This window comes from Salvelinus alpinus, chromosome 9 (assembly GCF_045679555.1).
Source record: "Salvelinus alpinus chromosome 9, SLU_Salpinus.1, whole genome shotgun sequence".
Classification (NCBI taxonomy): Eukaryota; Metazoa; Chordata; class Actinopteri; order Salmoniformes; family Salmonidae; genus Salvelinus; species Salvelinus alpinus.
In genome coordinates this window covers 27,744,227-27,760,890 of record NC_092094.1, presented here as the reverse complement: position 1 = coordinate 27,760,890, position 16,664 = coordinate 27,744,227, and the positions used below count along the sequence as shown (strand labels likewise).

The following is a 16,664-nucleotide window of genomic DNA, read 5'->3' as shown; positions in this document are numbered from 1 at the left end:
CTCTGTTTCTGTCAGTCTCTCTCTCTCTGTTTCTGTCAGTCTCTCTCTGTTTCTGCCAGTCTTTCTCTGTTTCTGTCAGTCTCTCTCTGTTTCTGCCAGTCTCTGTTTCTGTCAGTATCTCTCTCTCTGTTTCTGTCAGTATCTCTCTCTCTGTTTCTGTCAGTATCTCTCTCTCTGTTTCTGTCAGTTTCTCTCTGTTTCTGCCAGTCTTTATCTGTTTCTGTCAGTCTCCCTCTCTCTGTTTCTGTCAGTCTCTCTGTTTCTGCCAGTCTCTGTTTCTGCCAGTCTCTGTTTCTGTCAGTATCTCTCTCTCTGTTTCTGTCAGTATCTCTCTCTCTGTGTTTCTGTCAGTATCTCTCTCTCTGTTTCTGTCAGTATCTCTCTCTCTGTTTCTGTCAGTATCTCTCTCTGTGTTTCTGTCAGTATCTCTCTCTGTGTTTCTGTCAGTATCTATCTCTCTGTTTCTGTCAGTATCTCTCTCTCTGTTTCTGTCAGTATCTCTCTCTCTGTTTCTGTCAGTATCTCTCTCTCTGTTTCAGTCAGTATCTCTCTCTCCGTTTCTGTCAGTCTCTCTGTTTCTGTCAGTCTCTCTCTCTGTTTCTGTCAGTATCTCTCTCTCTGTTTCTGTCAGTCTCTCTGTTTCTGTCAGTCTCTCTCTCTGTTTCTGTCAGTCTCTCTCTCTCTGTTTCTGTCAGTATCTCTCTCTCTGTGTTTCTGTCAGTATCTCTCTCTCTGTTTCTGTCAGTATCTCTCTCTCTGTTTCTGTCAGTATCTCTCTCTGTGTTTCTGTCATTATCTCTCTCTCTGTTTCTGTCAGTATCTCTCTCTCTGTTTCTGTCAGTATCTCTCTCTCTGTTTCTGTCAGTATCTCTCTCTCTGTTTCTGTCAGTCTCTCTGTTTCTGTCAGTCTCTCTCTCTGTTTCTGTCAGTCTCTCTGTTTCTGTCAGTATCTCTCTCTCTGTTTCTGTCAGTCTCTCTGTTTCTGTCAGTCTCTCTCTCTGTTTCTGTCAGTCTCTCTCTCTCTGTTTCTGTCGGTCTCTCTCTCTCTGTTTCTGCCAGTCTCTGTTTCTGTCAGTATCTCTCTCTGTTTCTGTCAGTATCTCTCTCTCTGTTTCTGTCAGTATATCTCTCTCTGTTTCTGTCAGTATCTCTTTCTCTGTTTCTGTCAGTATCTCTCTCTCTGTTTATGTCAGTCTCTCTCTCTCTGTTTATGTCAGTCTCTCTGTTTCTGTCAGTCTCTCTGTTTCTGTCAGTCTCTCTCTCTCTGTTTCTGTCAGTCTCTCTCTCTCTGTTTCTGTCAGTCTCTCTCCCTCTGTTTCTGCCAGTCTCTGTTTCTGCCAGTCTCTGTTTCTGTCAGTATCTCTCTCTCTGTTTCTGTCAGTCTCTCCCTCTCTGTTTCTGTCAGTCTCTCTCTCTCTGTTTCTGTCAGTCTCTCTGTTTCTGTCAGTCTCTCTCTCTGTTTCTGTCAGTCTCTCTCTCTCTGTTTCTGTCAGTCTCTCTCTCTCTGTTTCTGTCAGTCTCTCTCTGTTTCTGCCAGTCTTTCTCTGTTTCTGTCAGTCTCTCTCTGTTTCTGCCAGTCTCTGTTTCTGTCAGTATCTCTCTCTCTGTTTCTGTCAGTATCTCTCTCTCTGTTTCTGTCAGTATCTCTCTCTCTGTTTCTGCCAGTCTCTCTCTCTGTTTCTGTCAGTATCTCTCTCTCTGTTTCTGTCAGTCTCTCTGTTTCTGTCAGTCTCTCTCTCTGTTTCTGTCAGTCTCTCTCTCTCTGTTTCTGTCAGTATCTCTCTCTCTGTGTTTCTGTCAGTATCTCTCTCTCTGTTTCTGTCAGTATCTCTCTCTCTGTTTCTGTCAGTATCTCTCTCTGTGTTTCTGTCATTATCTCTCTCTCTGTTTCTGTCAGTATCTCTCTCTCTGTTTCTGTCAGTATCTCTCTCTCTGTTTCTGTCAGTATCTCTCTCTCTGTTTCTGTCAGTATCTCTCTCTCTGTTTCTGTCAGTCTCTCTGTTTCTGTCAGTCTCTCTCTCTGTTTCTGTCAGTCTCTCTGTTTCTGTCAGTATCTCTCTCTCTGTTTCTGTCAGTCTCTCTGTTTCTGTCAGTCTCTCTCTCTGTTTCTGTCAGTCTCTCTCTCTCTGTTTCTGTCGGTCTCTCTCTTTCTGTTTCTGCCAGTCTCTGTTTCTGTCAGTATCTCTCTCTGTTTCTGTCAGTATCTCTCTCTCTGTTTCTGTCAGTATATCTCTCTCTGTTTCTGTCAGTATCTCTTTCTCTGTTTCTGTCAGTATCTCTCTCTCTGTTTATGTCAGTCTCTCTCTCTCTGTTTATGTCAGTCTCTCTGTTTCTGTCAGTCTCTCTGTTTCTGTCAGTCTCTCTCTCTCTGTTTCTGTCAGTCTCTCTCTCTCTGTTTCTGTCAGTCTCTCTCCCTCTGTTTCTGCCAGTCTCTGTTTCTGCCAGTCTCTGTTTCTGTCAGTATCTCTCTCTCTGTTTCTGTCAGTCTCTCCCTCTCTGTTTCTGTCAGTCTCTCTCTCTCTGTTTCTGTCAGTCTCTCTGTTTCTGTCAGTCTCTCTCTCTGTTTCTGTCAGTCTCTCTCTCTCTGTTTCTGTCAGTCTCTCTCTCTCTGTTTCTGTCAGTCTCTCTCTGTTTCTGCCAGTCTTTCTCTGTTTCTGTCAGTCTCTCTCTGTTTCTGCCAGTCTCTCTCTCTCTGTTTCTGTCAGTATCTCTCTCTCTGTTTCTGCCAGTCTCTGTTTCTGTCAGTATCTCTCTCTCTGTTTCTGTCAGTATCTCTCTCTGTTTCTGTCAGTATCTCTCTCTCTGTTTCTGTCAGTCTCTCTCTCTCTGTTTCTGTCAGTTTCTCTCTCTCTCTGTTTCTGTCAGTATATCTCTCTCTGTTTCAGTCAGTATCTCTTTCTCTGTTTCTGTCAGTATCTCTCTCTCTGTTTATGTCAGTCTCTCTCTCTCTGTTTATGTCAGTCTCTCTGTTTCTGTCAGTCTCTCTGTTTCTGTCAGTCTCTCTCTCTCTGTTTCTGTCAGTCTCTCTCTCTCTGTTTCTGTCAGTCTCTCTCCCTCTGTTTCTGCCAGTCTCTGTTTCTGCCAGTCTCTGTTTCTGTCAGTATCTCTCTCTCTGTTTCTGTCAGTCTCTCCCTCTCTGTTTCTGTCAGTCTCTCTCTCTCTGTTTCTGTCAGTCTCTCTGTTTCTGTCAGTCTCTCTCTCTGTTTCTGTCAGTCTCTCTCTCTCTGTTTCTGTCAGTCTCTCTCTCTCTGTTTCTGTCAGTCTCTCTCTGTTTCTGCCAGTCTTTCTCTGTTTCTGTCAGTCTCTCTCTGTTTCTGCCAGTCTCTGTTTCTGTCAGTATCTCTCTCTCTGTTTCTGTCAGTATCTCTCTCTCTGTTTCTGTCAGTATCTCTCTCTCTGTTTCTGCCAGTCTCTGTTTCTGTCAGTATCTCTCTCTCTGTTTCTGTCAGTATCTCTCTCTGTTTCTGTCAGTATCTCTCTCTCTGTTTCTGTCAGTCTCTCTCTCTCTGTTTCTGTCAGTTTCTCTCTCTCTCTGTTTCTGTCAGTCTCTCTCTCTGTTTCTGCCAGTCTCTCTCTGTTTCTGCCAGTCTTTATCTGTTTCTGTCAGTCTCTCTCTCTCTGTTTCTGTCAGTCTCTCTCTCTGTTTCTGCCAGTCTCTCTCTGTTTCTGCCAGTCTCTGTTTCTGTCAGTATCTCTCTCTCTGTTTCTGTCAGTATCTCTCTCTCTGTTTCTGTCAGTATCTCTCTCTCTGTTTCTGTCAGTATCTCTCTCTCTGTTTCTGTCAGTATCTCTCTCTCTGTTTCTGTCAGTATCTCTCTCTCTGTTTCTGTCAGTATCTCTCTCTCTGTTTCTGTCAGTCTCTCTGTTTCTGTCAGTCTCTCTCTCTGTTTCTGTCAGTCTCTCTCTCTGTTTCTGTCAGTATCTCTCTCTGTTTCTGTCAGTCTCTCTGTTTCTGTCAGTCTCTCTCTCTGTTTCTATCAGTCTCTCTCTCTCTGTTTCTGTCGGTCTCTCTCTCTCTGTTTCTGTCAGTCTCTCTCTCTGTTTCTGTCAGTCTCTCTCTCTCTGTTTCTGTCAGTCTCTGTTTCTGTCAGTATCTCTCTCTGTTTCTGTCAGTATCTCTCTCTCTGTTTCTGTCAGTATATCTCTCTCTTTTTCTGTCAGTATCTCTTTCTCTGTTTCTGTCAGTATCTCTCTCTCTGTTTCTGTCAGTATCTCTCTCTCTGTTTCTGTCAGTCTCTCTGTTTCTGTCAGTCTCTCTGTTTCTGTCAGTCTCTCTCTCTCTGTTTCTGTCAGTCTCTCTCTCTCTGTTTCTGTCAGTCTCTGTTTCTGCCAGTCTCTGTTTCTGTCAGTATCTCTCTCTCTGTTTCTGTCAGTCTCTCCCTCTCTGTTTCTGTCAGTCTCTCCCTCTCTGTTTCTGTCAGTCTCTCTGTTTCTGTCAGTCTCTCTCTCTCTGTTTCTGTCAGTCTCTCTCTGTTTCTGCCAGTCTTTCTCTGTTTCTGTCAGTCTCTCTCTGTTTCTGCCAGTCTCTGTTTCTGTCAGTATCTCTCTCTCTGTTTCTGTCAGTATCTCTCTCTCTGTTTCTGCCAGTCTCTGTTTCTGTCAGTATCTCTCTCTCTGTTTCTGTCAGTATCTCTCTCTGTTTCTGTCAGTATCTCTCTCTCTGTTTCTGTCAGTATATCTCTCTCTGTTTCTGTCAGTCTCTCTCTCTCTCTGTTTCTGTCAGTCTATCTCTCTCTGTTTCTGTCAGTCTATCTCTCTCTCTGTTTCTGTCAGTCTATCTCTCTCTGTTTCTGTCAGTCTATCTCTCTCTCTGTTTCTGTCAGTCTCTCTCTCTCTCTGTTTCTGCCAGTCTCTCTCTCTCTCTGTTTCTGCCAGTCTCTCTCTCTCTCTGTTTCTGTCAGTCTATCTCTCTCTCTGTTTCTGTCAGTCTATCTCTCTCTCTGTTTCTGTCAGTCTATCTCTCTCTCTGTTTCTGTCAGTCTCTCTCTCTCTGTTTCTGTCAGTCTTTCTCTCTCCCTGTTTCTGTCAGTCTTTCTCTCTCCCTGTTTCTGTCAGTCTCTCTCTTTCTCTGTTTCTGCCAGTCTCTCTCTTTCTCTGTTTCTGTCAGTCTCTCTCTCTCTGTTTCTGTCAGTCTCTCACTCTCTGTTTCTGTCAGTCTCTCTCTCTGTTTCTGTCAGTCTCTCTCTCTGTTTCTGCCAGTCTCTCTCTCTCTCTGTTTCTGCCAGTCTCTCTCTCTCTCTGTTTCTGTCAGTCTCTCTCTGTTTATGTCAGTCTCTCTCTCTCTCTGTTTCTGTCAGTCTCTCTCTCTCTGTTTCTGTCAGTCTCTCTCTCTCTGTTTCTGTCAGTCTCTCTCTTTCTGTTTCTGTCAGTCTGTCTGTTTCTGTCAGTCTCTCTCTCTCTGTTTCTGTCAGTCTCTCTCACTCTGTTTTTGTCAGTCTTTCTCTGTTTCTGTCAGTCTCTCTCTCTCTGTTTCTGTCAGTATCTCTCTCTCTGTTTCTGTCAGTATCTCTCTCTCTGTTTCTGTCAGTATCTCTCTCTCTGTTTCAGTCAGTATCTCTCTCTCTGTTTCTGTCAGTCTCTCTGTTTCTGTCAGTCTCTCTCTCTGTTTCTGTCAGTATCTCTCTCTCTGTTTCTGTCAGTCTCTCTGTTTCTGTCAGTCTCTCTCTCTGTTTCTGTCAGTCTCTCTCTCTCTGTTTCTGTCAGTATCTCTCTCTCTGTGTTTCTGTCAGTATCTCTCTCTCTGTTTCTGTCAGTATCTCTCTCTCTGTTTCTGTCAGTATCTCTCTGTGTGTTTCTGTCATTATCTCTCTCTCTGTTTCTGTCAGTATCTCTCTCTCTGTTTCTGTCAGTATCTCTCTCTCTGTTTCTGTCAGTATCTCTCTCTCTGTTTCTGTCAGTATCTCTCTCTCTGTTTCTGTCAGTCTCTCTGTTTCTGTCAGTCTCTCTCTCTGTTTCTGTCAGTCTCTCTGTTTCTGTCAGTATCTCTCTCTCTGTTTCTGTCAGTCTCTCTGTTTCTGTCAGTCTCTCTCTCTGTTTCTGTCAGTCTCTCTCTCTCTGTTTCTGTCGGTCTCTCTCTCTCTGTTTCTGCCAGTCTCTGTTTCTGTCAGTATCTCTCTCTGTTTCTGTCAGTATCTCTCTCTCTGTTTCTGTCAGTATATCTCTCTCTGTTTCTGTCAGTATCTCTTTCTCTGTTTCTGTCAGTATCTCTCTCTCTGTTTATGTCAGTCTCTCTCTCTCTGTTTATGTCAGTCTCTCTGTTTCTGTCAGTCTCTCTGTTTCTGTCAGTCTCTCTCTCTCTGTTTCTGTCAGTCTCTCTCTCTCTGTTTCTGTCAGTCTCTCTCCCTCTGTTTCTGCCAGTCTCTGTTTCTGCCAGTCTCTGTTTCTGTCAGTATCTCTCTCTCTGTTTCTGTCAGTCTCTCCCTCTCTGTTTCTGTCAGTCTCTCTCTCTCTGTTTCTGTCAGTCTCTCTGTTTCTGTCAGTCTCTCTCTCTGTTTCTGTCAGTCTCTCTCTCTCTGTTTCTGTCAGTCTCTCTCTCTCTGTTTCTGTCAGTCTCTCTCTGTTTCTGCCAGTCTTTCTCTGTTTCTGTCAGTCTCTCTCTGTTTCTGCCAGTCTCTGTTTCTGTCAGTATCTCTCTCTCTGTTTCTGTCAGTATCTCTCTCTCTGTTTCTGTCAGTATCTCTCTCTCTGTTTCTGCCAGTCTCTGTTTCTGTCAGTATCTCTCTCTCTGTTTCTGTCAGTATCTCTCTCTGTTTCTGTCAGTATCTCTCTCTCTGTTTCTGTCAGTCTCTCTCTCTCTGTTTCTGTCAGTTTCTCTCTCTCTCTGTTTCTGTCAGTATATCTCTCTCTGTTTCAGTCAGTATCTCTTTCTCTGTTTCTGTCAGTATCTCTCTCTCTGTTTATGTCAGTCTCTCTCTCTCTGTTTATGTCAGTCTCTCTGTTTCTGTCAGTCTCTCTGTTTCTGTCAGTCTCTCTCTCTCTGTTTCTGTCAGTCTCTCTCTCTCTGTTTCTGTCAGTCTCTCTCCCTCTGTTTCTGCCAGTCTCTGTTTCTGCCAGTCTCTGTTTCTGTCAGTTTCTCTCTGTTTCTGCCAGTCTTTATCTGTTTCTGTCAGTCTCCCTCTCTCTGTTTCTGTCAGTCTCTCTGTTTCTGCCAGTCTCTGTTTCTGTCAGTATCTCTCTCTCTGTTTCTGTCAGTATCTCTCTCTCTGTGTTTCTGTCAGTATCTCTCTCTCTGTTTCTGTCAGTATCTCTCTCTCTGTTTCTGTCAGTATCTCTCTCTCTGTTTCTGTCAGTATCTCTCTCTCTGTTTCTGCCAGTCTCTGTTTCTGTCAGTATCTCTCTCTCTGTTTCTGTCAGTATCTCTCTCTGTTTCTGTCAGTATCTCTCTCTCTGTTTCTGTCAGTCTCTCTCTCTCTGTTTCTGTCAGTTTCTCTCTCTCTCTGTTTCTGTCAGTATATCTCTCTCTGTTTCAGTCAGTATCTCTTTCTCTGTTTCTGTCAGTATCTCTCTCTCTGTTTATGTCAGTCTCTCTCTCTCTGTTTATGTCAGTCTCTCTGTTTCTGTCAGTCTCTCTGTTTCTGTCAGTCTCTCTCTCTCTGTTTCTGTCAGTCTCTCTCTCTCTGTTTCTGTCAGTCTCTCTCCCTCTGTTTCTGCCAGTCTCTGTTTCTGCCAGTCTCTGTTTCTGTCAGTATCTCTCTCTCTGTTTCTGTCAGTCTCTCCCTCTCTGTTTCTGTCAGTCTCTCTCTCTCTGTTTCTGTCAGTCTCTCTGTTTCTGTCAGTCTCTCTCTCTGTTTCTGTCAGTCTCTATCTCTCTGTTTCTGTCAGTCTCTCTCTCTCTGTTTCTGTCAGTCTCTCTCTGTTTCTGCCAGTCTTTCTCTGTTTCTGTCAGTCTCTCTCTGTTTCTGCCAGTCTCTGTTTCTGTCAGTATCTCTCTCTCTGTTTCTGTCAGTATCTCTCTCTCTGTTTCTGTCAGTATCTCTCTCTCTGTTTCTGCCAGTCTCTGTTTCTGTCAGTATCTCTCTCTCTGTTTCTGTCAGTATCTCTCTCTGTTTCTGTCAGTATCTCTCTCTCTGTTTCTGTCAGTCTCTCTCTCTCTGTTTCTGTCAGTTTCTCTCTCTCTCTGTTTCTGTCAGTCTCTCTCTCTGTTTCTGCCAGTCTCTCTCTGTTTCTGCCAGTCTTTATCTGTTTCTGTCAGTCTCTCTCTCTCTGTTTCTGTCAGTCTCTCTCTCTGTTTCTGCCAGTCTCTCTCTGTTTCTGCCAGTCTCTGTTTCTGTCAGTATCTCTCTCTCTGTTTCTGTCAGTATCTCTCTCTCTGTTTCTGTCAGTATCTCTCTCTCTGTTTCTGTCAGTATCTCTCTCTCTGTTTCTGTCAGTATCTCTCTCTCTGTTTCTGTCAGTATCTCTCTCTCTGTTTCTGTCAGTCTCTCTGTTTCTGTCAGTCTCTCTCTCTGTTTCTGTCAGTCTCTCTCTCTGTTTCTGTCAGTATCTCTCTCTGTTTCTGTCAGTCTCTCTGTTTCTGTCAGTCTCTCTCTCTGTTTCTGTCAGTCTCTCTCTCTCTGTTTCTGTCGGTCTCTCTCTCTCTGTTTCTGTCACTCTCTCTCTCTGTTTCTGTCAGTCTCTCTCTCTCTGTTTCTGTCAGTCTCTGTTTCTGTCAGTATCTCTCTCTCTGTTTCTGTCAGTATATCTCTCTCTGTTTCTGTCAGTCTCTCTGTTTCTGTCAGTCTCTCTGTTTCTGTCAGTCTCTCTCTCTCTGTTTCTGTCAGTCTCTCTCTCTCTGTTTCTGTCAGTCTCTGTTTCTGCCAGTCTCTGTTTCTGTCAGTATCTCTCTCTCTGTTTCTGTCAGTCTCTCCCTCTCTGTTTCTGTCAGTCTCTCCCTCTCTGTTTCTGTCAGTCTCTCTGTTTCTGTCAGTCTCTCTCTCTCTGTTTCTGTCAGTCTCTCTCTGTTTCTGCCAGTCTTTCTCTGTTTCTGTCAGTCTCTCTCTGTTTCTGCCAGTCTCTGTTTCTGTCAGTATCTCTCTCTCTGTTTCTGTCAGTATCTCTCTCTCTGTTTCTGCCAGTCTCTGTTTCTGTCAGTATCTCTCTCTCTGTTTCTGTCAGTATCTCTCTCTGTTTCTGTCAGTATCTCTCTCTCTGTTTCTGTCAGTATATCTCTCTCTGTTTCTGTCAGTCTCTCTCTCTCTCTGTTTCTGTCAGTCTATCTCTCTCTGTTTCTGTCAGTCTATCTCTCTCTCTGTTTCTGTCAGTCTATCTCTCTCTCTGTTTCTGTCAGTCTCTCTCTCTCTCTGTTTCTGCCAGTCTCTCTCTCTCTCTGTTTCTGCCAGTCTCTCTCTCTCTCTGTTTCTGTCAGTCTATCTCTCTCTCTGTTTCTGTCAGTCTATCTCTCTCTCTGTTTCTGTCAGTCTATCTCTCTCTCTGTTTCTGTCAGTCTCTCTCTCTCTGTTTCTGTCAGTCTTTCTCTCTCCCTGTTTCTGTCAGTCTTTCTCTCTCCCTGTTTCTGTCAGTCTCTCTCTTTCTCTGTTTCTGCCAGTCTCTCTCTTTCTCTGTTTCTGTCAGTCTCTCTCTCTCTGTTTCTGTCAGTCTCTCACTCTCTGTTTCTGTCAGTCTCTCTCTCTGTTTCTGTCAGTCTCTCTCTCTGTTTCTGCCAGTCTCTCTCTCTCTCTGTTTCTGCCAGTCTCTCTCTCTCTCTGTTTCTGTCAGTCTCTCTCTGTTTATGTCAGTCTCTCTCTCTCTCTGTTTCTGTCAGTCTCTCTCTCTCTGTTTCTGTCAGTCTCTCTCTCTCTGTTTCTGTCAGTCTCTCTCTTTCTGTTTCTGTCAGTCTGTCTGTTTCTGTCAGTCTCTCTCTCTCTGTTTCTGTCAGTCTCTCTCACTCTGTTTTTGTCAGTCTTTCTCTGTTTCTGTCAGTCTCTCTCTCTCTGTTTCTGTCAGTATCTCTCTCTCTGTTTCTGTCAGTATCTCTCTCTCTGTTTCTGTCAGTATCTCTCTCTCTGTTTCAGTCAGTATCTCTCTCTCTGTTTCTGTCAGTCTCTCTGTTTCTGTCAGTCTCTCTCTCTGTTTCTGTCAGTATCTCTCTCTCTGTTTCTGTCAGTCTCTCTGTTTCTGTCAGTCTCTCTCTCTGTTTCTGTCAGTCTCTCTCTCTCTGTTTCTGTCAGTATCTCTCTCTCTGTGTTTCTGTCAGTATCTCTCTCTCTGTTTCTGTCAGTATCTCTCTCTCTGTTTCTGTCAGTATCTCTCTCTGTGTTTCTGTCATTATCTCTCTCTCTGTTTCTGTCAGTATCTCTCTCTCTGTTTCTGTCAGTATCTCTCTCTCTGTTTCTGTCAGTATCTCTCTCTCTGTTTCTGTCAGTATCTCTCTCTCTGTTTCTGTCAGTCTCTCTGTTTCTGTCAGTCTCTCTCTCTGTTTCTGTCAGTCTCTCTGTTTCTGTCAGTATCTCTCTCTCTGTTTCTGTCAGTCTCTCTGTTTCTGTCAGTCTCTCTCTCTGTTTCTGTCAGTCTCTCTCTCTCTGTTTCTGTCGGTCTCTCTCTCTCTGTTTCTGCCAGTCTCTGTTTCTGTCAGTATCTCTCTCTGTTTCTGTCAGTATCTCTCTCTCTGTTTCTGTCAGTATATCTCTCTCTGTTTCTGTCAGTATCTCTTTCTCTGTTTCTGTCAGTATCTCTCTCTCTGTTTATGTCAGTCTCTCTCTCTCTGTTTATGTCAGTCTCTCTGTTTCTGTCAGTCTCTCTCTCTCTGTTTCTGTCAGTCTCTCTCTCTCTGTTTCTGTCAGTCTCTCTCCCTCTGTTTCTGCCAGTCTCTGTTTCTGCCAGTCTCTGTTTCTGTCAGTATCTCTCTCTCTGTTTCTGTCAGTCTCTCTCTCTCTGTTTCTGTCAGTCTCTCTGTTTCTGTCAGTCTCTCTCTCTGTTTCTGTCAGTCTCTCTCTCTCTGTTTCTGTCAGTCTCTCTCTCTCTGTTTCTGTCAGTCTCTCTCTGTTTCTGCCAGTCTTTCTCTGTTTCTGTCAGTCTCTCTCTGTTTCTGCCAGTCTCTGTTTCTGTCAGTATCTCTCTCTCTGTTTCTGTCAGTATCTCTCTCTCTGTTTCTGTCAGTATCTCTCTCTCTGTTTCTGCCAGTCTCTGTTTCTGTCAGTATCTCTCTCTCTGTTTCTGTCAGTATCTCTCTCTGTTTCTGTCAGTATCTCTCTCTCTGTTTCTGTCAGTCTCTCTCTCTCTGTTTCTGTCAGTTTCTCTCTCTCTCTGTTTCTGTCAGTATATCTCTCTCTGTTTCAGTCAGTATCTCTTTCTCTGTTTCTGTCAGTATCTCTCTCTCTGTTTATGTCAGTCTCTCTCTCTCTGTTTATGTCAGTCTCTCTGTTTCTGTCAGTCTCTCTGTTTCTGTCAGTCTCTCTCTCTCTGTTTCTGTCAGTCTCTCTCTCTCTGTTTCTGTCAGTCTCTCTACCTCTGTTTCTGCCAGTCTCTGTTTCTGCCAGTCTCTGTTTCTGTCAGTTTCTCTCTGTTTCTGCCAGTCTTTATCTGTTTCTGTCAGTCTCCCTCTCTCTGTTTCTGTCAGTCTCTCTGTTTCTGCCAGTCTCTGTTTCTGTCAGTATCTCTCTCTCTGTTTCTGTCAGTATCTCTCTCTCTGTGTTTCTGTCAGTATCTCTCTCTGTGTTTCTGTCAGTATCTCTCTCTCTGTTTCTGTCAGTCTCTCCCTCTCTGTTTCTGTCAGTCTCTCTCTCTGTTTCTGTCAGTCTCTCTGTTTCTGTCAGTCTCTCTCTCTGTTTCTGTCAGTCTCTCTCTCTCTGTTTCTGTCAGTCTCTCTCTCTCTGTTTCTGTCAGTCTCTCTCTGTTTCTGCCAGTCTTTCTCTGTTTCTGTCAGTCTCTCTCTGTTTCTGCCAGTCTCTGTTTCTGTCAGTATCTCTCTCTCTCTTTCTGTCAGTATCTCTCTCTCTGTTTCTGCCAGTCTCTGTTTCTGTCAGTATCTCTCTCTCTGTTTCTGTCAGTATCTCTCTCTGTTTCTGTCAGTATCTCTCTCTCTGTTTCTGTCAGTTTCTCTCTCTCTGTTTCTGTCAGTTTCTCTCTCTCTCTGTTTCTGTCAGTCTCTCTCTCTGTTTCTGCCAGTCTCTCTCTGTTTCTGCCAGTCTTTATCTGTTTCTGTCAGTCTCTCTCTCTCTGTTTCTGTCAGTCTCTCTCTCTGTTTCTGCCAGTCTCTCTCTGTTTCTGCCAGTCTCTGTTTCTGTCAGTATCTCTCTCTCTCTTTCTGTCAGTATCTCTCTCTCTGTTTCTGCCAGTCTCTGTTTCTGTCAGTATCTCTCTCTCTGTTTCTGTCAGTATCTCTCTCTGTTTCTGTCAGTATCTCTCTCTCTGTTTCTGTCAGTCTCTCTCTCTCTGTTTCTGTCAGTTTCTCTCTCTCTCTGTTTCTGTCAGTCTCTCTCTCTGTTTCTGCCAGTCTCTCTCTGTTTCTGCCAGTCTTTATCTGTTTCTGTCAGTCTCTCTCTCTCTGTTTCTGTCAGTCTCTCTCTCTGTTTCTGCCAGTCTCTCTCTGTTTCTGCCAGTCTCTGTTTCTGTCAGTATCTCTCTCTCTGTTTCTGTCAGTATCTCTCTCTCTGTTTCTGTCAGTATCTCTCTCTCTGTTTCTGTCAGTATCTCTCTCTCTGTTTCTGTCAGTATCTCTCTCTCTGTTTCTGTCAGTCTCTCTGTTTCTGTCAGTCTCTCTCTCTGTTTCTGTCAGTCTCTCTCTCTGTTTCTGTCAGTATCTCTCTCTGTTTCTGTCAGTCTCTCTGTTTCTGTCAGTCTCTCTCTCTGTTTCTGTCAGTCTCTCTCTCTCTGTTTCTGTCGGTCTCTCTCTCTCTGTTTCTGTCAGTCTCTCTCTCTGTTTCTGTCAGTCTCTCTCTCTCTGTTTCTGTCAGTCTCTGTTTCTGTCAGTATCTCTCTCTGTTTCTGTCAGTATCTCTCTCTCTGTTTCTGTCAGTATATCTCTCTCTTTTTCTGTCAGTATCTCTTTCTCTGTTTCTGTCAGTATCTCTCGCTCTGTTTCTGTCAGTATCTCTCTCTCTGTTTCTGTCAGTCTCTCTGTTTCTGTCAGTCTCTCTGTTTCTGTCAGTCTCTCTCTCTCTGTTTCTGTCAGTCTCTCTCTCTCTGTTTCTGTCAGTCTCTGTTTCTGCCAGTCTCTGTTTCTGTCAGTATCTCTCTCTCTGTTTCTGTCAGTCTCTCCCTCTCTGTTTCTGTCAGTCTCTCCCTCTCTGTTTCTGTCAGTCTCTCTGTTTCTGTCAGTCTCTCTCTCTCTGTTTCTGTCAGTCTCTCTCTGTTTCTGCCAGTCTTTCTCTGTTTCTGTCAGTCTCTCTCTGTTTCTGCCAGTCTCTGTTTCTGTCAGTATCTCTCTCTCTGTTTCTGTCAGTATCTCTCTCTCTGTTTCTGCCAGTCTCTGTTTCTGTCAGTATCTCTCTCTCTGTTTCTGTCAGTATCTCTCTCTGTTTCTGTCAGTATCTCTCTCTCTGTTTCTGTCAGTATATCTCTCTCTGTTTCTGTCAGTCTCTCTCTTTCTCTGTTTCTGTCAGTCTATCTCTCTCTGTTTCTGTCAGTCTATCTCTCTCTCTGTTTCTGTCAGTCTATCTCTCTCTGTTTCTGTCAGTCTATCTCTCTCTCTGTTTCTGTCAGTCTCTCTCTCTCTCTGTTTCTGCCAGTCTCTCTCTCTCTCTGTTTCTGCCAGTCTCTCTCTCTCTCTGTTTCTGTCAGTCTATCTCTCTCTCTGTTTCTGTCAGTCTATCTCTCTCTCTGTTTCTGTCAGTCTATCTCTCTCTCTGTTTCTGTCAGTCTCTCTCTCTCTGTTTCTGTCAGTCTTTCTCTCTCCCTGTTTCTGTCAGTCTTTCTCTCTCCCTGTTTCTGTCAGTCTCTCTCTTTCTCTGTTTCTGCCAGTCTCTCTCTTTCTCTGTTTCTGTCAGTCTCTCTCTCTCTGTTTCTGTCAGTCTCTCACTCTCTGTTTCTGTCAGTCTCTCTCTCTGTTTCTGTCAGTCTCTCTCTCTGTTTCTGCCAGTCTCTCTCTCTCTCTGTTTCTGACAGTCTCTCTCTCTCTCTGTTTCTGTCAGTCTCTCTCTCTCTGTTTCTGTCAGTCTCTCTCTGTTTATGTCAGTCTCTCTCTCTCTCTGTTTCTGTCAGTCTCTCTCTCTCTGTTTCTGTCAGTCTCTCTCTCTCTGTTTCTGTCAGTCTCTCTCTTTCTGTTTCTGTCAGTCTGTCTGTTTCTGTCAGTCTCTCTCTCTCTGTTTCTGTCAGTCTCTCTCACTCTGTTTTTGTCAGTCTTTCTCTGTTTCTGTCAGTCTCTCTCTCTCTGTTTCTGTCAGTCTCTCTGTTTCTGTCAGTCTCTCACACTCTGTTTTTGTCAGTCTCTCTGTTTCTGTCAGTCTCTCTCTCTGTGTTGTGGACTAACAGTATCTCTGCCTCCTACTGCTCGCTCAACTCCAGCTGGACTGTGACACCCAGGCGGGTAGTGCAGCTATGAGTTGTTCCTGATTTCCCCCCCAGTATGTTCCCCCCCAGTCAGTCCAGTGACGCAGGGTGTCTGTCCACCTGCAGAACCACAGGCCTGTTCTCCACACACAACAGAAACACACTGTTACACTGTCACCACTCTATTTCTGTATAAAAGAGTGGGCCTCGTTTAAATGCAGACATTTTATTGGGAAAAAATACAAATTTGTGCTGCTTACGACTGTAGTGTAAAATACAATTGTGTTTGGTTGTACCAGAGAAGAGAGCCTTTTTCTGTCTCTGTTTGGGGGATTACTTCCATATTGCCTTGTATGTTGGTGACCTTTGACTTCCAAAGAGAAAGAGAGAGCCTGACCTTAGAGTGCTGTAAGATGTATTGCACAGTCCCTTCTCTCTTCTGTGTGTGGTCATGGGCCCTGTTTGAATACTTAAAATATGCATCCTTCACATTTGTTCTGATATTTCATATTAGTCATTACTTCTAAGGACAGAGAATGGAACAATGCATTTCAGAAGTTTTGAAACATGGCCATGTGTGATGTGTGATGTTGGGTTTATTTGTGTGTGTGTGTGTGTGTGTGTGTGTGTGTGTGCTCCCTCCTGGTTGCTGGGGTATTTCGGCGGTTTCTCTGGCTTTAGTGGGGAAATAGAGGTAGCATGCTTGAAGTAGAAGTTGCCTCACCACAGATCCTTGATCAGATTCCCCTAATCCAATCCATTAGGTGGTTAAATAAGAACTGACCCTGAATCAGTGGTTAGGGCCAACTTCTGCCCACTCCCAGGGCATGATTTACAATCTCTATCTACCAAGCTCTCGCTCCACCTTAACAAGAAAATTGTTTTCAAGAAAAGTGTTTTCGAAACCAAATGAAGGGAGACATCATCCCAATTTATTTTTGTGTGTCTTGCAGTCGTGACATCCAGAGAGTCGTCATGGAGATAAAACAAGGAACGGCAGGGCCAAGGAGTTGTTCACTGTTTACTTAATGTCACCAACACATTCTATTTAACCCCTGTCTGTCTTTATACCTACTGTCTGTTATTATTATTATCATCCAGATTACCACATATACTATATACATACTGTGTATATACTAGCACATAAATATATTTATAGCATTTTGCTACTGTACACTGCAAAGTACATATGTATGAAATGTAAAATGATTTAGGAAAACCTTTACCTAGAGAATTATTACTTTGTTTGTGTATTTAAATATAATAAAAGATTGTGCACTGTGTTAGATAAACTTCCTGTTGTTTTGATTGAATGAAACTGTTAAATCCTCCCCAAGACCACATCATAGTTGCATAATATATACTTGCATCTACAGGCCTGGTTAAGTGATGCAATAAGATATGGCAAGGATGGGCCACTGTTGGGAATGTCCAACTCTGAATATTTCACATGCTAGTGCCATAGGCGGAAATCCCAGGGGGGACGGGGGGGACACGACCCCCCCATCTTGAGAAAAATATGATATGTCCCCCCCAATATATCACTGTAAACATAACTATGTAATTTCAATAATATTAATAATACGCAATGAAAGCACTTGTGCTGATTATAGACACTTAATAGAGCGTTTTTAAGTTTCAAAAGATTGCGGCCTCCCCCCCCGCCCTTTGCCTCACGATGGTTTGATCCACTGCCAGTTCTTTAGCTGGCAAGGTAATAGAGGGTTCGTATCTACTGTCCGAAAGGCACATGTACGTAACTGACGTGAGGTTAATCCAGTCAATCCATAGCAATGTTATTTATTTATTTTATGTTGGCAGGGTTCACACACTAGCTGAATTTGCAGAGCTAGCGCGCAAACTAAAGCAAACATTAACTATCAAGCTAGCTAGTACCTATTCCATTTATGTGGCGTCGTCAAAGATGGAATCTTTGCTATCGTCAGTTTATTCCAAGATCAGCATGCAGCTGTAGTGCTTCAAAGTCCCTGTGATAAGGTTAGCGATAAACTGAACAGAACTACACTCTCTTATACCATTGTCTTAAATATATATAATGGTCTCGTTGCAAAAGATAAATTGTCGCTAGTGAACTTTTTTTATATTATTTTATTTCACCTTTATTTAACCAGGTAGCAAAGATTATAGCAAACACACAGAAACGGAATTGGTGCTCGCTAGCTTTACAAATTCAGCTATTGTTGGAAGCCAGCCAATATGAAACAAACTATTAAAATTACAAAAGGTTGCAGCATGTGTTG

General features: G+C 43.5%; 1 protein-coding gene across 7 annotated transcripts in view; it reads left to right on the top strand.

The window, feature by feature from the left end:
* Positions 1–15,695, top strand: part of LOC139584592 (ras association domain-containing protein 7-like) — a 73,267-nt gene extending 57,572 nt beyond the window's left edge. For all 7 annotated transcript variants that reach the window (XM_071416626.1, XM_071416624.1, XM_071416622.1 and 4 more), the window contains one exon: positions 15,357–15,695. In XM_071416626.1, coding sequence (XP_071272727.1) covers positions 15,357–15,388 — 32 coding nt within the window. In that variant the 3' untranslated portion in view covers positions 15,389–15,695. The remainder of the gene's footprint in view (positions 1–15,356) is intronic.
* Positions 15,696–16,664: the final 969 nt, after the last annotated feature.